General features: G+C 41.7%; 1 protein-coding gene across 5 annotated transcripts in view; it reads left to right on the top strand.

The window, feature by feature from the left end:
- The window catches only part of CCDC171 (coiled-coil domain containing 171), a 356091-nt gene that overhangs the window by 166829 nt on the left and 161842 nt on the right, over positions 1–27420 (top strand). For all 5 annotated transcript variants that reach the window (XM_059724699.1, XM_059724700.1, XM_059724702.1 and 2 more), the window contains 5 exons: positions 1691–1891; positions 4003–4170; positions 6047–6235; positions 19310–19814; positions 20904–21020. In XM_059724699.1, coding sequence (XP_059580682.1) covers positions 1691–1891; positions 4003–4170; positions 6047–6235; positions 19310–19814; positions 20904–21020 — 1180 coding nt within the window. The remainder of the gene's footprint in view (positions 1–1690; positions 1892–4002; positions 4171–6046; positions 6236–19309; positions 19815–20903; positions 21021–27420) is intronic.

Genomic DNA, 27420 nt, shown 5'->3' with positions numbered 1-27420 from the left:
CCTGGCCTAGCTGGTGTGGGGAGCAGCTGTAACTGAGCCGCAGCTGCTGGGTGGCCCCACTCGCATGGCCTGGGCTGGCCAAGGCAACTGCATTGTGGGGCCAGGGCCACCCCCAACCACTGCAGCTCAGTGATGGGGAGCCTGAGCTCTGTCAGCAAGCACAGCCAGGTGCAGATGGCGGCTGGTTGGGCAGCAGGTTCCCAGTGCGGGGGGTGGGGAGAGGAGCAGGGAGAAGAGTTCCCCCTGAGAGTCTTCCTCCCAGTGGTGGGGGGGAGGGAGAGGAGGAGCCCCTTTCAGCGTTGCACAGAGGCCCCCCCCCCCCACACTCTGGGGGGACGAGGGGAAGGAGTGGTAAGAGGTTCCCCCCCCCCAGCATGGAACAGAGGTTCCAGGGTTGGGGGGGCTGGCAGGGGTCCCCCCATGGTCCCCTCCCCCAGCCCCCACCTCCCTTGCCCCTAGTACTTACCAGCTTGGAGTGTCTGCAGCTCCTTGGGACTATCTGAATTATCAAAGCTCTCCGAATCTTTGCCAAAGATTCCGAGAGCTTTGAATTGATTCGGACCTTTAAATTGGTCCCCTGATTCGATTTGGATTTGGAGATTCGGCCACCAAATTGAGCTGAATCTCTTCCGAATTGAAAAGCCACCCAAAGCTTTGCACAGCCTTACTCTGCCCCAACTGCAGTCCCCCCAGTGTGTGTGTGGGGAATTAACCCCTTCTCTTCCCCCTTAGCCTTAATGGGGCCATGCCAGAAGGGCTATGGTCCTTGCCGGTGGGACAGGGAAGGGAGGGAGGGGAAATAAATCCTATCCTGGGCACTCTGACATTTACGGGGTACGTATATCACTTCCTAGCCCCTTACTGCTCCACTGGTGGGGATGTGGCCAGATGCTGTCCTGGCTTGGCCCCATTAAGGTGAAGGGAGAAGGGTTAATTCCTCCCTCTGTCCCTTCTGCTCTGCAGCTGGGGTCTGCCAGCCTCAGGCCCAGTGCTGCAGCCCCCCCCCCCCTGCTTCCTGGCAGATGCGCAGACCCTGGCTGCAGTGGAGAAGGAGGGGAAAGAGGGAAGCATTAACCCCCTTCCCTGCCCACTTTGCCTTAATGGGGCCATGCTGGCCAGTGTCTTGCCACGTCCTGTCCTTTCTTGGGCTAGGGAGCAGAAGGGTGGGGCCAGCTCTGCTCTCTGGAGCAGAGAGCACAGCCCATAGAGCATGCTAGGATGCTGGAGGACTCTAGTTTAACTTAAACCAGGAAGGGGCCTGGGACAGACATTGCATAAACTGGTTTGAGGTTCTTTCACCAGTCCTTAAGGCAGTCCAGTTCCTGACTGTCCTAGAAGCTGACTTGCTTACTTCATATTTGAATTTTCAACTGAAAGGATGTAAGCCCCCTTTAAAGGTGGGGAAAGCCCAGTCGTGAGTGTCAGAAGGAAAGACTCTTTGGGCTTGGTGAGGGAGTAAAAAGAAAATGAATGATCTTATAGGATCTGCTTTCTACTCTGCTCCACTCCACTTCCTAATTCTGAAGGAAGTGGTTATCAAATTTGACATTTCATTCTATGTTCAGAAAGAGTAGATGGTTTATTTTAGATGTCAGTATAGATATTTCTTTCCAAGATTATTGAATATTGATTGAGGTAACGTAAGATAAAGTTTGTTATAAACCTTTCTGTTTGTATCTGTCTTCTTTAGGAAGCTTGGAATAACCTGACTGATGCCAATAAAGAGTTAAATCATTTGCGCACTAAGTGTGCAGACAGAGAGTCTTTAATAGGCACTTTAAAAATGGAACTACAGAATGTACTGCACTGCTGGGAGAAAGAGAAAGTGCGCGCCACAGATTCTGAAAATGAAATCCAGAAGCTTACCAGGGCTTACCAGAAGGATACAGAGGTATTACCAGAGACAAGATGACTGTCAAAAGGAGCCTTTATTTAATCTTAGTTTTATACATTTACATAAATCAGATGGTTGCTTTTAGTCTTAACAGATTTATGCCCAATATATGATTTTAAGATGCATATTTTGAAATACATATTTAGTATCTACACATTTTTCAAGCATCACATTTCTCTTGAGTTTCATTTTATAAATCAGTTAACAGTTTAAGCCTTATGGTCCTTTATGTCTTAAATAAGAAAAAAAGTTTAGGGCAAATGCACTTATTTAAAAAAATCAGGCCTGGGGTCAGTTCTTTTTGTAAATCTTAGTTGAAAGTAAATATACGTTTTTGCATTTGGAAGATGTGTTCAGCATTATAATCCCATTGCTAATAACTAACTACTGATTCCAGGAACAACCAAGACAATAGCAAACATGGTATTAAGATAATTTTGCCTGCCCATTACAAAACTAGTTACCTGTTTTTTGTATGTTAGCTGATAGTGTCATACTGTATGTGGTAATTGCTTTGTGGGGTTTTATTTCAAAATCTACCTGCCTTCTCTCATTCTTTACTGATCTTAATATAGTTTTCCTGCTTTAATTTTCTCCAGTAAAGTAGTTCTGCATTAGCAATAATCATCCATGTTCTTTATCACAGTTGTCCTGCATATTGAGCTCATTATTCCAGCAAATCTGAACTTGAATGCCAACTAAGTAAAAAGGAAACATTCTTTCCACCCCCTTTACAGTCTGGGATTTAAATTGTGTCCACATGAAGCAGTTGGAATTGTTATACACATCAGATAGTGATTAAAGCAAAGGAAACTAGAAGCCTGACTGTGCTGTAAAGTCAGCATGTCTACAGCATTGTGGTTGGGTTTAACATGTGTGAACTGATTTTGTCTTGGGATTTTTTTCATGCCAAATGGATGATTATCATGCTTGGTTTATCACAGCCCAAGCAAGAAGGACACAATGGCGACGTATTGAATTATCCCTGGCAAAAAAATATTAGTTGGTAGCATTTTTGTTCGTGACTCGTTGTTTAAAATCATTCAAGATACAAGACACAAAGTACACCTGTACATAATTGAAAACGTCCAAAATTTTGTCAGAACTTTGCAACATCTCTTGCAGTTTCTTGATTTGGGGTTTGCTCCACTTCCATTGAACATGATGGGGCCTTTCACTTGGTTCTCTGGGCTTTTGAATAAAGGCCCTAATTTGGGTTTTGAAACCATCTTTGATTGTTGACTTAAAGTTGTTAATTACTGCAGAGGAACTAAACAGATGCAGGAATGAATTTGGGTCTCGTTGTGGTATAAATAAGGATTAACTTCAGTAAGTCAGTCAGTAGATTGTAGTAGCATTGTGAGATCAGAATCAAGCTTTTGGTTTGAATTGATGATTTTAAAAGCCTATTGAACATGTTTGGTCAGAATCAGTCTGTGAAGACTGTTTCTTATGGTCTCATAGTCTTATAGTTCTGATAGTATAATTCTGATGTTTGTACAAACAAATTTTATGTTGCCTTGCCAATTAGCTTTTTTTTTTTTTTTTTTTTAGTAATTACAAAATTACACCTTCTGTATGTTTAGTTATGCATTGGAAGCTGGTATAATACAGAATTTCAGATCAGAAAAAAAAAAGTGTTCATAGTACAGGTTATAGTGTATACTGTAACGAGTGGTGTATTGTAAATTCAGCATGTCTACAAGCTTTGTGGTTGGGTTCAACATGTGTGAATTGATTCTGGATTTTGGTATCCCTGGTATCCTTTTTCATACCAAACAGATGATTACTATGCTTAGTTTATCACAGCTTAAGCAAAAAGGACATAGCTTGAGGAGTATAATGAAGACTGCAAGATTGGACCCTATGTATTTTATATAATGTATCTAATTAAGTTAGCTTTAAACTGTTTTCCCCTCTCTCCATTATGATTTGAATAGTTTTGAGCACATTGTGAGTGCAATCCTATTGAAATAGAAATAAAATTTCAAAATAAGTGAATTTAAGGTCTGTGTATTTCATATACAGTTGTGTGTCTGATTATTTCTTTTTCAATTCTAACAATATTTATATACACCAGTTAATCTTTTCCTTCTTTTGTCTCATAGGAGAAGCTAACCTTCCTTCACACTTTATATCAGCATTTGGTAGCAGGCTGTGTGCTTATAAAACAACCAGGAGGCATGCTGGATAAATTCTCCTGGCCTGAGCTTTGTGCAGTCTTACAGGAGAATGTTGATGCCCTGATCTTAGACCTCAACAGGGCTAATGAGAAGGTAACTGTCCTTAGGCACCAGATACCTCTATTAAATTCAGTGACATTTGTCCACATCACAGTATCATTAAAAGGGACTGACATTCATCTTATTTCAAAAAGAATTTGGATGTTAATAATTCAGTACCATTAATTATGGCTTGTCTACAACTCAGTTTGATGCCATTGCTGTGGGCATGTAAATGTGACTGAAGTCTGTATGAAGTCTCTAAGCTCCACTTTCTGTGCAGGACATGCTAATACTACTAGCCAGTATTAGCCATAGGGACCTAATTAAAAGAAAATAAATTAATCTTACTGATGAAGCAATTCAAGGAACTTAGTCATTTACACTAATAAACCAACTCTTTATTTTAGCATAAGACAGAAACAAAATACAGTCACCCCCAGAACATCATTTAAAAAATATTTGGTTGAGAGCCAGAGATATTTGGAACCCCCCCCCCCTTTTTTTTTTAAATTTTATTAATTTGGTTAGGGCATTTGTATTCTAGAATATAGCAGAGTGCATTTCTAAGAACCATTATGTATTTAAAAATATAAATATTTGTTCAAGAGGGAATGGTATACTTTTATGGATGCCTTAATATTTCATAAAGCTAAGAGTGTCCAAAAGAAACACATTTGTTAAACCTGTTTTTTCCCAATAACTTAAACTGGCTCAGCAAACTAACACATGCCACTCCTTAGGATCTCCGTTCATGTTCTGGCTCCATTGATCGGGTCAGCTCTGTGTTCCTGTGGTCTAGCAGAAAGATTCCAGATCTTGGCTGCACTGACATACTCTTGAGGGATAGGAAGGGAAAAACTATTTCATAAGTTTCTCATCTGCTAGAGTTATGAATGCTCTCTTGGCTCAAATTCAGGAACAGGGTTGTTTATAACTAATCATTTTGGCTCTGCCCCTATTAGTAAATATCCCAGCAGTCAATGGAAAGTACTAAAGGGGTTTGGTTGGTAATAGTTATAGATAATGCAGGCTGGAGGCAGAGGAAATACTTCCTTTGTCTTCTCAGAAGGGAAAAAAACTAAATGAAAATTACTTGTAGTTTGTGTAGGGGGAGGGGAGTTAAACAGGGTATTAAGTGCAGTTATTGAGATTGGACAGCCAGAGTTTTATGATACTTCATGTTTATCAGCTTAGAATTTTTCCAACAGTATTATGAGTGGCATTATAATTGTATAGAGCAGATTTCTCTTGTAGTTCTGTGTTATGTATTGAAAGGAATAGTGATCATATCTTTAGATAGTGTATTGGAAAAATATGGGAATATGTTCTTTTATTTGATGCATAACTCCATTTAGCTTTAGTGGAAAAAGCTTTAGTGGCTAAAGCCCTGACCACTGAGTATAGCTCTTAAATTGCACATTGAAATGCACCATAAAATTAACAGCTTGTCTGGGAAAGGAAGCAACTCTAAAGCACTCTTAAATTGTTTTAGTACTCAGCAAATGTGAAGAATACTTTGGTTTTCAAATAAAATGTGATATAAAAATGTAAACTCTGATTTTCATTATAATTTAACATGCCATATTATTATTGCATGGGGCTTATTAATTATATAACAATAATATAATTTCATTACCAACTTTTTAAAACAAATAAGACAGTCTCCCTGCTTAGGAAGGTTCTAGAGAGGATTATATTGATGAGATCAGTGTAAGTTGGTTTTCTTTTGCAGAATTAGGTTTTAAAGAGAGATTTGAAGCAAGAGACTAGTGATATGTATAGGTTTTAAAATTTTTACTAAGCCATCTGGAAAAAGAAATAATCAAGGTCTTAGACCAAAATGATTTTGTGCTTAAATTAGGATTTAAAATGAATGCAAAAGGGCATTTTTGTTTGAGAAGTGTTTTTTAAAATCTCTCTCATGCAGATAACTCATCTAGAATATATTTGTAAGAATAAGTCTGATACCATGAAGGAGCTTCAGCAGACACAGGAAGACACTTTTAACAAAATGGCTGAACAGATGAAAGCACAAGAAAGCTGTTGGCAGAGACAGAAAAAGGAGTTGGAGCAGCAGTACTCTGGACTCCTTGGGGAAGTTCAGGCAAGGGCACAGGTACAGTACTTGTGCCAAACAGCTATAAACTTCAGGATTTTTCTTTATATATTTAGTATATTATTTCAATACTTTTTGTTCCAAATAATTTTAAGTTCTCTGGGGATTTCAGTACATCTCTTGGGGGAAAAAAAAGATTATTTTCCTATTAACGTTACATAGTTTAGGAAATGCACGACTTTCAGTTAAAACATTCCTGGCATGCTTTGCCTAATTAAGTCCTGCAGCTGTATTTCCCTTTTGTTAATTATTTTTTTAAGAGGTGAAAATTATAAGGTGAAAACATTTATTTAATTGTTTATTGAGTAGCTAGTACCCAGAGTACTAGCTACTTTTTCAGTATGTTATCCCTTTTTGAGAGTTTTGTACAGTAACGACCATTTAAATTTATTCTAGATAGAAATTACTCATATAAATTCTGAGCCTGGGAACAAAGTTAGCAGTAGCACTAGTAATATTTAAGTAACATGAGACTTCCATTATTAGGGGTCCTATGGAAAGACAAAGTCAGTACCCCAAGTTATATGCTCTGAATGAGTCTAGAACAGTTCTGTTACCATCCCTTGATATTTCTGGAAATCTAATGGTTATGAAAGGTTATAGATTGTTGGGTTAAGAAATTGATATCTTATCCCAACAAATAAAACCTATCCATACTGAACTGCCATTGCACTTGAACTGTTTGTTTTAGAATGTGTCAGGATTAATACTCTTTTAGCCATTTACTTGTCTCTCAAGACTAATTTGTTCAAGTCTTATTTGAGCATGGACTCAGGCCAATTGATAAAAGGAAAAGTTTCTGTATAGTTGCGTAGGACTGGAAGGGACCTCCTAGATCATTGAACTGCCCTCTCCCCCTGCTGTTGTAGGTCAACATATCATGTAATCCTTTTTCATATACTTCTGAAGTTCAGTCTTAAAACTCATTAAGTATTTTGAACTCTTGATCTTTTTGGAAGGTTTCTCCAAAACCACACTTGGTTAGAAACAGTATTTTTATTTCCAGTTTAAAAGTATTCATGTGCCAGTTTTCCCCGTGTCTCAAGGTCATTATGATAACATCACTTTAAGTGGCTCTCAAATGTCCTGCCTGATGAGTAGGGTGACTATATGTCATGGGCAAACTGGGAGTCCAGCAGGGGTGCGGAGTGGCATGGCGTGCTTGGCAGGCACAGCTGCTGCTGTGTGCAAGCAAGACGGGTGGACTGGAACGGAGTGGTGCCTTCTGCAGTTTCCCTGCCTTGCTCATGCATAGCAGCAGCAGTGCCTGCCTGGCGCACAATACCGTTCCACATCCCCACCAGACTCTGGACTTATAGGAAACAAAACCTGTTATGTTACCGTTGTAACCACAATTTGCATCTTGCTGGATCAGAAATACAGTACGTTTGATTCCTTTTAGGTTTTGAAAAATTTGGTTTTTCTCTTTAAGGCATTTTTGTGATTTAAGTATGTTCTTTAGACGAAACGGTTTCATTATAACTGTTAAGTGATCTCTTCTTGTAAGTGATTTAAAGGGTGACCACAATGACATGGATACTATCTTAAAAACTGTATTCAGTTTGAATTTTATTTTGGGTCAACAGCAGTGATCATATATACATTTCCAATTTAAAAAGTAGTTTTTAAAGCTTCACATGGGTTTTCTCTGTGGCTGGTGTATCCCTGTTCCTGTAGTCCTCTGATGAAACAGTCTCATTTCATAAGTAATCCCTGCAGTCTCTGCTTTTCCTCAGCTGTGTTCACATTGGGTTCCTGTACACCAGAATGCAAAGCATGCCTGATAGTAAAGGCCCTTGCATCACTTCATCCCTTGTGCAACCACCTGTGATGCTGTTGCAGTCCTCCTCTACATACTGCATTAGTCAACTTACTATAGTGAAATCGATATGGTTTTGAAAAAAAATATTCCCCTGTATAATCATCCTGACTTTTATTTCTGGCATGATTTAAATAATGCAAGATGGTTTTATTTTAATTTAGACAGTATTTTGTCCATGCTAGCTCCTGAAGCAAAACTCTGCCCTATCTTCTTGCCTTCCTATATTCCATTTTCAATGCCTGAGATCAATGACAATTGGAATGTTATCCCAGCTGAAAAGTCATGCCATTTTTTCTGGCACAGAAAGCTTACAGTGTTTCATTCAGATGTGACAACATTTCACAGGTGATGAAATGACCTCTGTAAAGCATATGTAACACTTGCAGTGTAAGTCATGGATTGCATATTTTGAGCAAATTCTACGTGAAACGGGTAAAGGCTTATAATTTACCTTTGGTGTGGGAAGGAAGGCTGCCTTCATGATGAGCATGGGAAAAAGGGTTGAGGCCAAGGAATAGAAATATTGCATTGTAACCCAAGGAACCTGGTCTGCCTTGTAATTCACTTTGAACTTTTTCCTTCTTGTTCCTTCTTCCTATAATATTCTACTAACATGCTAGGATTGAAAAGAGGGGTATGATAAATTTCATTTTCCAGAGATATCAACTTTTTAGAAGTTTGGGGAACACTGCATGAAACCAAACTCATGATTTCCGCTTTTCTTGTCCTGCTTATGCATGTGTAGGGGTCATCGGGAAGAGAATTGCAAGGTATAATGTCTGTGTTTTTGATTTCTAACAGTCAAGCTGCCTCGCTTCGTCACTGTCTTTCCCTTTCTTTAGTCACTTACACTTGTGTGGATTGGATCTAACCCTTATCCAAACAGAGTGACATCTTATTTTACATTTATTTTGCCAAAGTAAAAATGACTACACGTATTGAAGAGCATTTGTGAACCAGGAGATAGTGAATGGGGATTTGCTATTAATTTTGCTTTTGCACCATTATATTTGCAGCCAATTTAAGGTAAATTGGTGCTGGACTTGAATTTAATCTAACATGTTTGAGAATCTGGACATGCTTCTATATACTTCTCGGTGTATCTCAGGGATAAATGCTAGCCTCTTAACATTTTCTTTGCATGGAGAATATATACTGAATTACCTTTTTAAAGACGCACACTGGTAACTAGCGATGGCACGAAGTGAAGCATACTGCTGATTCTATGAGAAAAATGTAGCTTATCTTTTGATCTTGTAGATGATCTTCCATCCAAGGAGGTAAAGATTACTTTAATATTGTTAATAAATTTAGACTTAAGAGTCCCTGAAAGATATGGAAGTATTCATAGGTGCTGACTTTGGTTTTTGCCTGAGGGTTCTTGCAGATGTTAAAACAAACAAACAAACAAACAAAACCAGCACTTTATATTAAACTCAGTGTGTTCCTGTGCCAAGCCCTGTGCATGAACAAAAGAGGCAGCACGTTACTTCCACCCCGCTCTCCAGCATCTGTAAAGATCGGGCACTTTAGTGGGGCTCTTTTGGCTCTTATCTAATACCTGATTGGATCAGCTTTAGCTAAAAGTGCCAAAAAGCCCTGCTGAAGGGCCCGATCTTTACAGGCACTGCAGAGCCATGTTGAAGTAACATGCTGCTGCTTCTGATAAAGCATAGTTTTTTGTTTGTTTATTTTTAATATCTGCAAGCATGGCTCTTGGGTGCTGAGCTCCTGCTAATTTTTTTGGTGGGTGCTTGAGTCCTGGAGCACCCACAGTGTTGGCATCTATGGAAATATTATTAGGGACAAGTGTTACGTAATTCTACCTGATTAGAAAAAAAAGGTCATTAGAAAAAACAGGATTAGAGCCCACATCCTTGTATTTGCTTTCCTGTCACTAACCATTACACCTTTTTTTTTTTTTCCCAAGATATTGGCTATGCAGAAGTGTTACATCTCTACTGAGAGAATTGCTGTTCTCCAGGTAGAAACACAAGCATTCACACCATTTCCCTCAAACCAAGAACATTGTTTCTGGGAGAAAAACAACCCAACTCCAGCCTGGTTGAAATTGCTCCCAGGATGACTTATTCCAGGAAAATGAACATTTGTATGCTCCCTGCAATGAGCAAGGAAGAGTAGAACCTTGAGGAAAAGTTCCCATTCTTTTCAGAAACCAAGGTCATCCTAGTCTGCACAAGGTGTTGGGGTGGAAATGGGGAGCATCCGCACTGCACCATCCTTTTGGCTACTGGGTACTGAGAGCTGAATGGAGGCCACAGCATCACAAGCACACTTCCCGCTCCACACACCGGGGATTCTGATGTAAGGCTTCGCCCTCACTGTTCCAGTCTGACCAGGAATGGGAGGAGAGGAGCAGCTGCTCCCCAGACTAAGATCACTGTGGTCTCAGGAAGGTGAAGGGAGTGGAGGAAAGGTGGTTGCTGCAGACTTAATGCATGTAATGCTCCTTCTTCCAGAGTCATTTTTAGTGATGGAAATTTTCCAGTGCTAGAAATGAATGCTTGTATATGACCATTCGTTGCTCAATGATGGGGAGCGTTGGGTGAGATGTGTGTGTGTGTGGGGGGGGGGATGGTTTGTCTGTGGAGTGGGGGGCTAAAATTAGCCCCTGGTCCTGGGGGGCTGGGGGAAGAGAGCCCACAATCCCCCCAAGCCCGCCTTCAGACCTCTGTGAACCCGTGATCCCACCAAACTTTCCTGGACTCTATCAACCCTCCTCCCCCTGCAGACTCCACTAGCTCCCTGATCCCCCAGTCTCTGGTGTGGACCCTGCCTACTCCTGCAGATCTCCATCTTCTAAATCTGCCTGCCTCTCTAACCTCCCCTGCAAGCCCATTTGCCCCTCTGGTACCCCCCCAACCCCTCTCCCCACATCCTGACTTATGTTAGATCAGGTGGCCATTTTTAACTTGATCTAACCTCCCCGAATGTTTGTGTACACCCTCAAAGAAGGTATGTCACAGACCATCAGTAAGGATGGCTATAGACTCTGCCTTTCCTTGCCAGGGGCTTCTTGTTGGTAGCAAAACTTGAAATACTTTTCAGTATTCTTCTCTCCAGGTAGGGTAGCTTCTGAACACAGTCCACCAATAAATTTCCTCAAACAGAAATAAAAATTATAAATATTTTGAAGTGCCTCCATTTTCAAAACTATAGTGGAATGTGAATGTAGAATATGTAGAATAAGATAAGAATGTCTTCTGAATCCCAAATGCCAGTTAATGATAGTAAATTAAATGAAATAATGATTTCTACTTTTGGGGGGATTTCAGCTTGGAGGTGAATGAACTGAGGACTGGTATATTACAATAGTATCAAGAGTTGGTGTAGTAACAGAAAAATAAAATATTTGAAATATAATGAAACTTTTGAAGTCTAAGTGGCATTAAGTCTCTAGTTTGCAATCTGTCTTCTTGCTAACATAAAGGACAAGAGCCCATCAAGCAACGGGATAAAATAGAGTTCCTACTTCCCAGGAGAGGGTATAATTTTTTTTAAGGATTTTTGAAGTCCAGAGAATTCTATAACCCACCTGAAAGCTCTTACACTACAGGGAATCTGCCCACAAACCTCTAAGAGGAGAAAATCTGCTATCTCTTTCAAAAAATGTACTCGTAAACATTCAAGAAGATATTAGAAACTGTAATGTAAGGCAAAAAACAAATGAAGGCTATTAAAAAGAAACCAAGATGCTGCTTTTTTAAAACTAGTGTTTGCAATGGAAGAATGATCTATATACTCTAAAATATTTTTAAAGGTTTTAACCTTTTGTTTATTTTTCTCATTTAGCTGTGTAACAACGTATTAAAAGTAAGTAGTAAATTGAGTACTGATACTAGTGCATTTCTTTTTAAGACCACGTACAGTCATTCAGCTGCTACTGGGAGAATCCCCATTCTGGTAGAAACCAAACGTGTATGAACATTGATGTTCTTTCTCCTGGACCAAAACTCACAATTCTGGGAGAAAACTAAGCAAACTCCAACCAGGGAGAAGTCAGTCCTGAGAGCGTTACTCGTGGGTGAACGAATGTTTGTCCAGTTTCTCCAAGCTTAACTCCAGGAGGAATCAGAAGGAGTGGAACCAGGAGAAAGGTTTCCATGTCTTCTGGAGACCAGGGTCACCCCAGTCCAGAGAAGGTGTGGGTAGGCAGCTGCTTCTGTCTGTCGCATAGATTGGAAGGGAAGGGGAGGAAAGGAGCAGCCACCAGCTGCTCCATTTCAGCTTCTTACACTCCAGAGGCTTCAGTGTGAAAAGTGGGCAAGGGGCTTTACATTGCTCCCGGTCTCATTGTTAGACTCTGAATGGACAGAGAAGCAGTGTGGAGGAGCACCTGCTCACTGTCCCCTGCCTGCTCCCCAGACTAGGGTCCTTGGTCTGGGGACTGGGCAAGGAGGTTTGCTCCACTGTTCCCTCCCAGAGCATTCCAGGAGTGGAGGGGGAGGGGAGCAGCTGCCATTGAGTGCTTGGGGAAGAGGATGGGGGCTTTGCCTTTCTTACCTCCCAGGCTGGTCTGGGAGGGAAGGGAGAAGCCACCAGTGCTCCCCGCCTCTTCTCCAAAGCTAGAGTAGAATAGAGACCCCCACCCTGGAGAAAGCACAGGGAGCTTTCCCCTGCTCTTCCACTCCCCCATCAGCCTGACCTCTATCCAGGGGAAGGCCTTGGAAAAGATTAAAGAGGCCATCCTTAACAGACTAGCTGATGGCAATATCCTGAGGGATACCCAGCATGGGTTTGTTGCGGGTAGGTCTTACTTGACCAATCTTATCTCCTTTTACAACCAGGTGACCTATCACCTGGACAAGGGGGAAGAGATTGATGTCGTATATCTTGACTTTAAAAAAAGCCTTCCATCTGGTATCCCATGATCACCTCTTGGCAAAACTGGCTAACTGTGGCCTTGACCTCACCATGATCCTCTGGCTGGGGAATTGGCTCCACGGCAGGACCCAGGGGGTGGTGGTTGCCGGATGTGAATCGTCGTGGTGCCCTGTGACCAGTGGGATCCCCCAAGGCTCTGTCCTAGGGCCTATACTCTTTAACATCTTCATCAGTGATGTGGACATTGGTGTCAGAAGCGGACTGGCCAAGTTTGCCGACAACACCAGACTCTGGGGTAAAATGTCCACGCCTGAGGACAGGAGGGTGATCCAGGCAGATCTTGACAGGCTCAGGAAATGGGCAGATGAGAACCTGATGGTGTTTAACATCGAAAAATGCAAGGTTCTCCAACTTGGGAGAAAAAACCTGCAGCGTGCTTATAGACTCGGCAGTGCTACACTGGTCAGCACTACAGATGAAAGGGACTTGGGGGTCATGATTGACCACAAGATGAACATGAGTCTTCAACGTGATGCTGCAGCTAGTAAAGCGAGCAAAACGCTGGCTTGCATCCATAGATGCTTCTCAAGAAAATCCTGGGACGTCATTCTCCCATTGCACTCGGCCTTGGTGAGTACCAAGTGTACTTGGTGTACTCGGCCGCAGCTGTAGTACTGTGTCCAGTTTTGGGCTCCGCAGTTCAAAAAGGATGTGGAGAAGCTTGAGAGAGTCCAAAGGAGAGCCACGCGCATGATCAGGGGTCAGGAAAACAGACCTTATGATGAGGCTGAGAGCCATGGGACTGTTCAGCCTAGAAAAGCGCAGGCTCAGGAGTGATCTGGTGGCCACGTATAAGTTTATCAGGGGTGCTCATCAGGATCTGGGGGAACATCTGTTCACCAGAGCACCCCAAGGGATGACAAGATCGAACGGTCACAAACTCCGCCGCAACTGATTCAGGCTGGACGTAAGGAAAAACTTCTTTACTGTGTGAGCCCCCAAGGTTTGGAATAGACTGCCACCAGGGGCGGTTCAACCACCCACTTTGAATGCCTTCAGACACATTTGGATGTTTATCTTGCTGGGATCCTGTGAGCCCTGCTGACTTCCTGCCCCAGGGGCAGGGGGCTGGACTTGATGATCCTTTGGGGTCTCTTCTAGCCCACATGTCTATGAAATGTCTGCTTGTGGTCTAAATTTGCTTGCTTAGGTGCTGGCCTTTCATCTCTAAGTCCAAATTGACTTAGAGACTTGATGTTTCTGTGCCTTCCAGCTACCATTTCAAGCTTTCTTTTACAATAATAGCATACTGTAAGTAAAATGATGGCCAAAAGTCTTTGTGCCTTGAGGCAGACAAAGTTCTTTGGGTGAATCTGATATCTTTTATTAGACGAACTTAAATAGTTGGAAAAAAAAATTTTAAGCAAGCTTTCAGGTTCAAAAACCCTTTGTCAGGCTGAGGAAGTTTCAGCAGTTGGTGTGTGCTGTTCCTGGATGGAATGAAAAGTAAAGAAGCGGAGGCTGGGCTGGTATGCATACAAGACAGGCAGTCAGTGAAGATGTAGATTGAAATTTTAGATGTAGTTTGTGCCTTAACACATTTTAAAATACTAATAGTATAAATGCTGTAAATGGCAGGACACTAAAATGGGGGTGGCCAGAGTTACTCACCCTCGGAGCCACATCTGATCCTCCACCGAAGCTGGGGGGGTGGGGAGTGCTGAGTGACTCAGCGCAGCTGCAAAGAGTGTGTGTGAGGGGGAGCTGCTGAGCAATCCAGAGCAGCTGCAGAGCAGGAAGTGGTTCTCCACTGGAGCCCTGCCTACTTCCCCTGAGGTGGCAGCCCAGTTTCCCCTGGAGACCCACAAGAACCATACCGGCCAGCTGCATGTAGCTCGCAAGCTGCAGTGTGGCCACCATTGCACTAAACATTCACTGGGTAAAATACATAAACAGTTATTGGAGCAAGAACCAAAACCCAGGACACCTCTTTCCCATCCATATGCCCAAGCTGGAGTCATATTCCTTCTTCTTTTTCTCTGACCCAGTCTTTCTTACATTCTCTTCTTCAGAGTCGCACAGCTTTAGCAATATCACATAGAGCAGGGGTTCCCAAACTTTTTATGCTGAGGACTGGCAAACCACAGACAGGAAGTGACCACAGACTGGCAAGCTGTGGACCAGCAGTGACTGGCATACTGCATGCAGGCAGCCAACACTTTTTTTTGTACTCGATATAAAAAAGGGGTGGCTGCTGGTCCACAGCATGCTGGTCACTTCCAGTTCGCAGTTTGCCAGTCTGCGGTCACTTCCGGTCTGGCAGCCAGCCCTCCTGGAGACTAGCAGCCAACCCTACGCAGCCTGGCATCGGGCCATGGCCCAGAGGTTGGGAACCTCTGACATAGAGGGTGGCAAGTGCCAACTGTAGAATAACCCAAAGCCTTGTGTTTAGGACAGTTTTCTGGGAGGTGAGAGATGTGGGTTTGAACACTTCCTGTTGAGGGCAAGTGCTCCAAACACTGGCAGTATGTAAAGGGGAACCCCACTTTCTCCATCTCTGTCCATACTATAAACCAAAGGGATGACACCTGCTCTATTTTTTTTTAAGAATGACTTAAGGGACTAATTCCAAAGCAGATTCCAGTCTGACATAGGAGCCTCCTTGAAATCCAAAGTGGTCATCAACGAGCACTGTGTGAGAGGAGGGGATTTCTAAGACACCCTTCCTTCTCAGCATTTCCTGTTGACTCCCTGCTTAATGTGTGTGTTGTTCTGAATTCCACTCAAAGACAGGGTTTTTACCCCCCTATATATGTATAAGCAACTTAGGCACTGAACTTCAGGGTAGTGGATTCTGTTTTGGGAGCCAAGTACCTAAATTAGGTGTTGCACTACTTGACTTCAAAACACCTAAGCTCTTGTTTTAGATCTAGCCTGATGCAATTTGTTCAAGAAATACAGGCAGTTTGTGATTGAACAGGGAATTGACTTCAGGTCTCCATAGATTCAGACTAATGTTGGAACAGACCATTGGTTCCTTACAAGAAGGCAAAATTAAGTTGCATGGGCTACATTCATTTTGGCATTTTCTTGATTTATGGTTACTTGCCTTTGCAAAATTAATAATACTTCTTAAACGGAACAGGTTCTTGTATTGTAATTTTGGATTTAAATTAAAAAAAAATCCCTATAACTAGTTTGCATCTTGGTCGCTCAAACAAATTGTAACCCTCAACACTTGTCCTGCACTGAGAATCTTGTAATTTAATAAAATTAATCAGAAATTAAGAGGAGAATGAAATGAATAAATGCTCTTTCATTTGTATTGTATTGGTAACCACAAGTTCTGTCATTTATATTGTAAACCTAATTTTTCTGCGGTACCGAGTGTTCATATTTTCCTGATAGATCTAATCCATGCTCAGTACAAGCACAGGGTTTGTCTCTCTGATTCCTCATTGATCTTAGGACTTTCCACGATTTCAAGGTTTTCTTGCCTTTTCCACTTAGCCATTTCATCTTTCCCACAGAGGTTGCCTGTATAGTGACGAGAATCATAATTTTGCTGTAATTTATGAAGTATCTTTCTGCCTTTCTGTGCATGTATGTGTAATATATTGATGTGAATGTAGACCTGTTACTTGGTTCTTCTTGAAGTCATAGAGTTGGAAGAGACATCAAAGGTTATCTAATCCAGGGGTGGCCAGCCTGCAGCATGCGCACTGCAAGTGGTACATGGCAGATCAGTGAGGAGAGAGGCAGCACAGTGGCAGATACAGCAGAATGCAGAGCAGGAGATTGGGCAGGAAGTTGGAAGCAGAGCCACAGACTGGACAACAGGGGAAGAGAACTGGAGTGGCACTCAGGGAGGGTCTGGGGCCAATTTGTAGCATGCCTGCCAAAAACCTTGGCCCCACTGATCTAATCCAACCCTCTGTACAAATGGAGGCTTTGCTGTTTCTAAACTATCTCAAACAAATGCATATACAATGCCTCTTTGAAAAAAAAAATAGCTGCTTCTCTATAATAACTCTTTAAATTACTTCAAAATTTAACAACTACTAAATTGATTATATAAGCACTATATAAGGGCTTATATATTTACATAAGCCCTAAATGTTGATAAAACTGGGAAATAATTTACTTGTACTGAATATTTTATTTTATACCTTCATCAATTTATAGAAAATATACTTTATTTTATTCTCATCCTGAGTCAAAAATAGAAAGACAATGATGGTTGCTCAGGCTTTTTTCTCTCAAATTCTTTGAATTGTCATTCTTCCTCCCATTCTTAGTTAATTAGCTCAAGGAATGGGATGTTTGATTTAATCATCTACATGCCAGCCTCACTATGCTAAGTAATCTTGATTAGCATTCAGGAACTTATGATTGTGACAGGGGGCCTCCCGGGACCGAACTCTGTGGCCTGCCCGCCTGTCACCGTGACAGCAGGCCTACTCAGGGCCGAGCTCTTCGTGGCCCGCCCACCTGTCTCTGGGCAAACGCCCACTTCTCTTGACTGCCACGCCTTTGATGATAATTGATTCAGATATCGATGTCAATTAAGCGGGAGGCTGCCCATTGTAATGCCCTGATGCCCGGGGGCGCTCTGCCTCCCCTAATACCGCAGCCCAAGCCTCACAGATGGCATCATGGTGTTCTACCTCACCGGCCCCACACTGGGCCCCAGAATCTTCCATGCAAGACCCCACTATGATCTTCGCTACACAGGCGGCCACTCCGCCGTCAACTGGGCTACCTCATCCCCCCGAAGCTATCTTCCCCTCTCGGGTGTGGTTCCCCCCGGAACCTTTGGCCTCTTGCCCTGGCCCACCTCAAGGCCAGTCGGGACCCCAGGCCCCCGGCTCTTGGGCGTCCCTCGCGGTGGGCCCCTGGCCCTTTTGACCCACTTGGTCCTGGCCCCAGCATGTGCCAGTCGAGGGTACTCTTCCCTTCGGGCTGGGTCTCTCTAGCCACTCACTCTATCACTGGGCCTCAACGTGCCGCTACTCCCTTCCTCCTAGGAGCCACCGCAGCACCTCGCCCACATCACTGCCACTCTCGGGGTCCGCCCTCTCTGGGCCCCTCATCACACTGGCTCTCTTGGCCCTTATCACACTCAGGGGTCACCCACCCGGTGGTGGTGGGAGCTAGGGGTTAAGGCGCCCCGACTCACCTTTCACCGGGGTGATAACTGGCCGGGCATTTCCTGGGGGCTCCCGCGCCACTGAGAGCCCCACCAGGCCACCCACTCCCGGCAGGGTGCAGTTTCAGGTCATGCCCAGGACCTGGAGCCTCCTGCCATCCCCTTGCAGCTCCCCCTTACCTCCGGTTCGTTCACAGCAACCCTTTGGCCAGGCAATGTTGCTGCCTGACCTTCTGCAGCCAAACTGCCTTGTTTATATAGGCCCCAAAATGGCTGCCCTAATCAGGCACCTGGAGGCTGCCAGCTCCAGGCCCTTAAAGTGGCAGAGACACCCTGTGCTCTGCCACAATGATCAATACAAATGATCAGAGGCTGGAAGACGTGTTTTTTGGTACATGATTCTGGAATTTGGTGTGCACCCTAGAGTGCAGAAAACTGGATTTTCTAAGAGCACAGTATAAATCTTACCTGTTCATTCACTGGCTGAAAGGACAAGCTTGAGAACTTTTTATTAACTTTATTATATGTTTTTAACAATTCAATTAATAAAATTCATAATTCTCTGCAATTGTATTTAGTTATAACAAAAGCAGATCTTTTAAATTGAAAAATAAAAAAGCCACCAATGGCTGGTCAAAATAAAAACAATACTTTTTACTAGTATTTGTTTGAGAACACACTTCTGTTTGAGGCATAATTAAGCCATGAATATGTAAGTAGGGGGTTGATTACAAACTAATTAAGAAATCACCTTTACTTCCCCTTCCCAGCTGCTGCCAATCTGTCTAGTTTTATTTCCCAAAGTTTTTCCTTTTTTATTTTTTACACCTCTTTCTTCTAAATTAATTTGTCTTCTGCTTTTGGGAAACTTTTTCAAGAAATAACTAACTTATAGGTTGAGTATGGTATTGTACTCTGTCTTCAGCTTGTGAGATCTGAAAATTAGAATCCATGTTCTCTATAGCAGTGTAGAAGACAAGTGCTGTATCACAAATGTGATAACATATTTTTAGATTTATGATATAGCTATTCATCAAAGAGAAAAGAATAATGTAAAATAATTCCATTATAATAACTAGATCTGATAATTTCTATTGTGATTTTTTTTATACGTATTTTTAATTCACTATCCTGTTGGAGCTGAATAGAAAAAGATGGTATAAAGAAAGTTATCCTGTAAGGTTTAACTATAAATATCTACTGAACTCATTTTTAATTTAAGAAATACTTTAGTTAACAATTCCTTTTGACTTTTTAGAAATATCAAGAAATGGCAGAAAAAAACAAGGAAAAAATTTCTGTGATTGAAAACGTGCGGGAGAAGTTGGTCCTTGAACATTCCCACTTGAAAAGTACGTTAACCCAGGCTCAAAAGGACTGCTCATCTCTGCTTGCAGCCTGCGCACTAATGGCTGGTGCCTTCTATCCTCTATACAGCCGAACTTGTGCCTTGTCTACACAAAGAGACTTTCTGCAGGATCAAGTCCACACCTATGAAGCACTCAACCAGGAAATTAGGACTCTTGTTTATGCTTTGTCTGGAATAGAGGAAAAGAAGCAAGATGAACTGAAGATAAAGAAAAAACACTTCAAAGGCATGATATGTGTATTCCGGAAAGGTGTTATTGCAGTTCTGGCAGCAAACAGGCTTCAAATTTTGGGACAGTCATGTAGTTCTCTTTTCTCCTGGGTAGATGGTTTCAGAGAAGGTGTAGGAATCCTTGTTTGCATAGGACAGTCCAAGGACAAGTTTGATCTGCCAAGTAAGATATTTGGTTCTGTCAAATTACACTGTTATTGCTTAGCAATAATAATAATGGTACTAATAGTAACAGTAGTAGTAGTAATAATTATTTTAAAAATACAACTGGTGATCGTACACCTAGCAACTTTAAAAAATGTAGGAAAATATTGGTTTAGAGGTTTCCTAAAACCCAAGTACTAGGATCAGTTTGAAAACTGAAAGAGGAGCGATGCATAGATCTGTAACTATAGATAGAAAGATGGATAGATAGATGGATGAATATTTTAGATCAATGTTTTACAAACATTTATTATAGTGATGGCAATTTACAAACAAATGCAGACCTAGAGAAAAGCTTCTACTTAAAAAAATAAATCAGACATTCATCTTTTGCAGTCAAATGTTGTAAGATGCATTTGACAGTAAAATGACCAAAATAATCCTTGAATCAAAATATAGCTCTGTGCGGAGACATTTTCAATTTAAATTTAGAGGGGCTTTTTTCTTTTTGTAGGGCAAAAGGAAGTAAAAAACACATTATATCCTTTCAAATCTCTTCCAAATAAGAAGTCATAAAAAAGGAAATAACCAAAATGTTGACACACTGAATGGCACCATCATAATCTAAATCAGCAGTTCTCAACCAGGATGCCACAAGACGCTTTTAAGGGTGCTGCAACAGTGTCAGCCAGGTGAAACTGCTCTGTGCACCTGTTTCTAAGAGGCATCTGTGCCTACAAACCTAATGCAGGCAGGAGTACCTGCTCCTGTCATAGATACTTCCCATTTAGGTTCCACAGGTGCCTCCTAGAATAAGAGGCATGCAAAGCAGTTTCAACTAGTGGAGTCAGCACAGTAGCCTGACAATCAAGTAGGTGAACTGAGACATTACGACAGTAGTTCTCAACTAGGGTGCTACCCCAGTCACAAAATTATAGTGGGATACCTTGCATATAAAATGGTTGAGAACCACTGATCTAAAATTTCCTTAAGGAAAGATCAGCTTTGAGTAGGAATTTTGTATGCATTTTATTTTGATTAGTTTCTGAATAGCTAAAGATATAGTGTAATACATATATTAATGTATTACTATATTTTTGATTCACAGAACCTCAAAAGGAACAGTTGCGTTGCCTTGAAGCTCTCAGCTGGTTTGCGAGTTCTGACCTCCTTGCTGCAATAATAACTTCTGTTGCTGAATTACAGGAAGTTGTTGGCAAAACAGGTAATTTTAAAAAATATATTTTTATAATAGACTGTAAATGGCTGACAGCATGATATTTTTATTAAACAAACTAAATAATTGGGAAAATTGTTCTTTACAAGCTTTAGGACAAAATCTTGTGTCTGAGTGGCTCTTTCAAAAGTGTGATTTATCTCTCCGGACAAGTGTCCTTGTTGAGTGAAAGCCTGTTTGAGATTTGTGACGTGAGAATGATGGGTATTCTCAGTACAAATTTGGTGGTATCAAAGGGCTTGGCTATATATTACAGCTTTCTTGGTGTGTTTAGGGTGATTACTGGTTTTGTGTAGATACGCATGCCTGCCATCCGGTAGCCCCAGGTAACCTCTCAACGGTTTACCAGCTACATTTTATCACCGGTCAACATTCCCTTCTGTATTTTTTTTTCCCCTTCCCACATACCTGTCACACCCATTAACTCCCATCACCTTTGATCTTCCCTGCCACACTTGCATTTTCACAGACCTGCATTTCCATATTGGCTTAAGCTTCTGTTCCACTCAAGAGAGTACACAAACACCAGCAGACTCTCCCTATGCCTGAAGAAGGGTATTTCTGCTGGAAAGCTTGTAAAGTACAGTTTTTCCAACTATTTAGTTGGTCTAATAAAAGATATTACATTTACCCAAATAACCTTGTCTGCCTAGATCTTTAGACCAACATAGCTATAACCCCTGAAAAACAGATGATATCTTCTAATGGCTTGAATTCCTTGATGAAGAAAGCTATATGGTTTTGGCAGTCTAATTTTCTTTAAATTTCTTGTTGGCATGCCAGTGGATGGCTTTGCATATACACTTCCACTCATTTGTGCCCAACATACAGTACTGAGTAGTAGCACCCTTGCAGCACCCTTAAAAGCATCTTGTGGCACCCTGGTTGCGAACTGCTGATTTAGATTATGATGGTGCCATGCAGTGTGTCAACGTTTTGGCTGTTATTTCCTTATTTATGACTTTTCTTATTTGGAAGAGATTTGAAGGATATAATGTGTTTTTTACTTCCTTTTGCCCTACAAAAACTCTGATCAGTAGTTATTGATGCTTAATGCCAAAATAGCAGCTCTATAAGTTGGCATCTCAAAATGACAGTTATGAATATAATAGGATCAGTTTCCATAGATAATGCATGCTCGTTTACCATCAATTTCGAATTAGTGTAAAACTGGTTTCTGTATATTTTATTGGAATTTTTTTTGTTTGTATAGATTTTAAAGAGAATCATCAATATATATATTGGATTCCCTAAATACCAAAACATGTAATCAGAAAGGTACATTAAAGCTTAATCTTTCAGTGAACTATTTCCCCATGAGGCTTGTCTCTGGCTTTATTTCAGGTCATAACTCTTGTCTTGACTTGTCTGTAATCAAACCTCAGTGGTGTTAGCCCTATTAAAAGTATCGTATTTACCTGAATCTAAGATAACCTTGAATTTAAGACGCACACTTTCCCCACCCCCCGCCCCCGTTAGATTTCGCACATGGAAAATTTTAGCCATATCCCACGATTCAGAGTTTCAGAGCTGTGTCTTGTATTCCTGACATGCCACACACTGTTCATTACCTTTCATTATAATTCATGTCTGAAGCTGGACTTGTACCTTGTTTTCCTTTTCAATCCAGAAAATGAAAGCATATTTTAAATGTGGGCTGAATGTCACTTTTGGAGAAGAATTTTAATAATTAAAATGATAAATGTGGTTTGATTTTAACCCTAATGTTTTGTAAATATTCTGAAAAGAATGGAGGAATTTGTACTGACACAGATACAGGGGGCGCACAGAAGGGAAGGGCAGGGTGGCATCTTAGAACCTAACTGGTGCAGAGACTAGGTGCCACTATATCCTACCCTCTGCCTGACTTCAAGTTAATGCAGCTAACCAAGTTACAGGCTATTTTTGACAGTGCAAAATCTTATCTGCTCAGATTTTACAACTGAAGCTTGGGGTGGGCTACACATATGCAAATATAGCTTAGCATTGAGAGCACTCACCTGAAGTCGGGTGATGGGAGGAACCCAGAGTTTCAGTCCTTTTAATCTCTGTTCTCATTGCATGGTAGCCACAAGATTTTTTTTCCTCTGTTCTTTTTTATCTGACTAAAGAACCTTTGTTCTAAAACTCTAAAAATCTCTCAAACTACTTGTTTTAAATTTCTTTGCAGGGTACTTAGTTTGACTTTTGCCAATTCTTGTTTAATACCTACACTTACTGACCTGGAAGGCTTTCTTCGCTGAATCAGTCCTTCTTTCCATTCCTCATAGACTCTCCTTAATTCTGGTATGCTTTTTGAAGTGGTTATTCATCCAGTTAGGTCTTTAATTTATTTCTCTAAGCTTGGGATACAGTTTTCAAATAGTTTTCAGTTGGGTTTTTTTTTTTTTTGCCCCTCCTCCCCTCCCCCTCCCCACTTTTGACTTAATTAAAATCCAAGTCTTTACATCTATTCCACATTCTAGTCACCGATCTCCAGTCTGGTCAACTTCACAAGCTTGTTTCCTTAGCTTTTAAAATCTGTCCTTTTGAAATTGATAACCATATAGACCTGCTTTTGATTCAGTTCAAATTAAATGAAAAGATAAATAACTTGTGATTACTTGATTCAGGGTTATTTTATATGACCAGTTCTTCAATGAATGTCTCCCCCTACCAAATACAAATTTAAAACAACATTGCCTTGTTGGTTCAATAACTATTTGGTGAAGGAATCTATCAGGTATCTCAACCAGAAATGTTTGAGCCTTACTGTTATTAGTAGCATTGGCTTGCATTAGTAGCATTAGTAACATAATAGCATCTATATCCGGGAAGTTAATCACTCATGACACAATTCCTGGTAATAGTTTGCCTGTCTCAAATAATGTTAGAGATCTCTATGCATATCTAACTCTGACCTTGGAAGCAGACCTTGGAAGTCTCAGTAGAGACTTCCAATACTGGCTCAATCGAAAGTCTGTTACCATTTTTCCTTTCTTCCCCAAAATGCCTTTGACCTAAAAATATTTAGTTTTATCTATGCTCTCTATTGTGATTTATTTACAGTGTATCACTTAATTAGTGTACAGTGTTGTCCCACCACCACCACCTTTCCTGAATGGATCATTCCCTTCCATTTCTGTGTTCCAGGTTGTGATTGTCCTTCTATCATATTTCTATTATCTCTATAACTTCAAATTTTGTGTTCTGCACCTGTAATTCTAGTTCCTCTCCTTTGTTTTCCCCACTCCTTAGTAGACAAACATTTTGGTTGTTTCTTATTGGCCACTGTCTATTTCCTGGATTACGTGTAGGCACTTCTTAAACACTATTATCTTTCTGACTACTGTTCTCATAAATATTAATATCTTTTGCTGCTTCTTGCTCTACATCCAGCCTTCTGATATTCCTTTATCAATTCCTGTATCCTGGGTTACTTAATTTTTCTCTTCCTATGTGCTAACAGCAAACACAGAGATCACATCTTTTCTAATCTTCTTCCCTCATTTCTTAGTTTAGTTTAGTTTTTCATATTAATCATGCTGGCCTCAATTCCAGAAGGCCAGTATCCCAGCTACTCAGATGGAGCTCAACTGTTAGAGCTAGGGGTGCACTTATTAAAGATTTCTTGGGCCAATACTGATGGCTGATTTATTAACGAGCTGTATCAGCTGATACTGATCCAATTGCCAATATGCAGCCTGGCAGCTTGGAGAACCTCATCAGGCTGGTAAGTCTGTGGTGGGGGAAAGGGCTTGAGGGAGGGAAGAGGCACTGGGGGGGCAGATCAAGACCCCTGTGTTGAGGGAGGGAGTGGGGCTGGGGCAGGGGCAAGCACTGCACAGGTGGGGTGGGGCGTGGAATGGAGCCACAAGTGGCTCATCCGGGAAACGCAGGAGTGGGTGGCTCCTGCTGGTGCACACACCCCTAGGGGAGGCATGGGCATGTGCCCCCTGGATCTGTGTGAAGGGCATGGGATGAGGGCGGGCTGTGTGCTCAGAGCCGGGGCTGCACTCAGGGTGGGCAAGGTGGGCAGTGGCAGCACTGGGATGGGGGAGTACAGGGGAAGGCTACAACTGATTGTCAATATACAGCTGTGCTCGGAGCAGGCGGCAGCCGTACTGGGAGAGGGGCTATGAAGGGATATGGTCTGTATATTGGCTATCAGCTGTAGCCCTCCCCCCTCCCTGTGCTGCCACTGCCCACCTTGCCCAGCCTGAGTGCAGCCCTGGCCCAGGCTCCCCCCAACTCCCCTGCCACAGGGAAGAGCCCAGCAGTGCTCCCGGCTGCGAGCACGCAGCCTGCCCTCATCCCACACCCTTCTCACAGATGCAGGGGGCACATGCCCCCAGGTCTCCTCGGGGGTGCACACAGCAGTGGGAGCTGCCACTTTGCACCTTCCAGATTTGCTGCTTGCAGCTCTGTCCTGCACTGCGCCCCACCCTGGCTGTGTGCAGTGTCTACCAAAGCTCCACTCCCTCCCTCACCATGGGGGCCTTGATCTGCCCCACTACGTCCCTTCCCTTCCCCTGCCCCTTTCCCCCCACAGACTTACCAGCCAGACACCGCTCTCCAAGCTGCTGGGCTGCACTCGGCCACATGCATGCTGTGGCTCTGCGCATGTACATGGCACTTATAGGCGACATTATCGGCCATATCAGCCAAAAAAAGCTGATTGCTGATAATGTCAATTTTCCTTTTATTGGTGCCAATATGATATGAACCAATGTATCGGTGGACCTCTAATTAGAGCAGTACTTCTCACCCAGGGAGCCGTGGTACCCTGGGACAACGCAAGATCCTTTTAAGGGTGCCATGAGATATCACATTATATTAGCACCAGTAGATGTACAAATATCTACATGTGATTCACAAGACGATTTTATCTGTTTCAAATAGGAATCCATGGTTTACAAAAGCATTCTGGCCTGTTTGATCTTTGTGAGTTCTTTGCAACATAAGAATTGCTCTGTTTTATGTAGTCCAAAAATAATTGAAAACTAAGAGAAAAGACTTTCTGAGAGGTGTCTTGATTCTAATGAGGAGGGTACCTTGAGGCTGTAAAAAGTTTGAGAACTACTGCAAACTAGTTTCCCTGTTTTCTTAAACCTCCTGCAAGGGTTTAGACATCCCCAAAACTTATTTGCGGGACCAGTCCTTGAATTTGTCTGTCTTTATTATTTTATCATGTATTTGCCTTCCTTTAGGGGCAAGAAGAATTCTACTGAAGATCATGTCTGAAATGTTCATACTACATGTAGATAAAGTGTAGCATATTAAAAAGGAATCTCAAGATGAACTCAGATGAACACTTAGGGGCTGATATCAGTGGTTTTCTTATGTTAGCAAGATCCCCAGAATATTTTGTCCATATTGGAATATGTGGGAGTAGCTCTAGACATTATTAGGTGCAGTTTTTTTTGGGTTTATGAGTTAATGACACTGCAGATTTTATGGGTCTAATAAAAAGAATGAGAAGGAATCACAGGAATCATGTGGAGAATATTTGGTTTTTCAGGGCTATCACAGTACCTCGATTTAAGTCAGCCTCTGAGGTGTCTGAGAGCTAGTTGTCTTTGTGTGTGTCAGACTTTTGATCTCATTTCAGCAAGAGAATCCCTTCGAGAAACTTCAGCTTGGTAAAAATGAATAAATAACTTAAAATTAGTTATACATTTTTTTAAAGTACCTGCACAATTTACAAGCCATAGTTTCATTTTTTTTAAAAAGAAACGTAAGTATTTAGGAATATAAGTCTAAAAGACCGTCAGTGAGATTTAGGTTTACAAGTATATCGCTTTTTAAATGAGATTTAGACTCCTAAATTGTTTGGGTGGTTTCAAAAATATTAACTTTGGTAACCTTTTAATAGCAGCTGTTCATTTAAATTCTTAGTGTACCTCAGGGGTTCCTCTTCCCATTTAGGGTTCACTGAATATTGAAGGGGAACTTGCAGAAGAATGCAAAATTTTGATTAGCATCCATGCAGATGTAGGACATGGAATGAAATAATTTGTCAAGTTAGGAAAATTGTAGTCATGGGTAAGTCCAGGAAGGGGCAAGATTTGGAATTGCAGGGCCATTTGTGCAGGGGGGAAGTCCAAATCTTTCAGCCTGACATTGAGATTTGGAGGGAAGAGGGGGGAGATTTCTGCTTTTTAGCTTTTTTTTTCAGCTTGAGGGGGTACAGGAGAGCTTTGGTTTGAGGAAGCATATTTCTGTTTATCTTCTTTTTTTTAATATAATCTCCTGGCATTCATAGTTTTTTCCTTTGTAACATTCCTCTGTGTTTCACAGACAACTTTGTCTTGAACTTATTGTGAACCCACCCTGTTTTAGGGTACATCAGGTGTCTTGCAGATTTTCTTGTATTTGTTGTACTGCTATAGCATGTGTAGTCTTGTTG

Source organism: Alligator mississippiensis, chromosome 3, assembly GCF_030867095.1.
Source record: "Alligator mississippiensis isolate rAllMis1 chromosome 3, rAllMis1, whole genome shotgun sequence".
Taxonomy (NCBI): domain Eukaryota; kingdom Metazoa; phylum Chordata; order Crocodylia; family Alligatoridae; genus Alligator; species Alligator mississippiensis.
The sequence above is the reverse complement of the archived record's forward strand: the minus strand, read 5'-3'. Positions and strand labels throughout refer to the sequence as shown.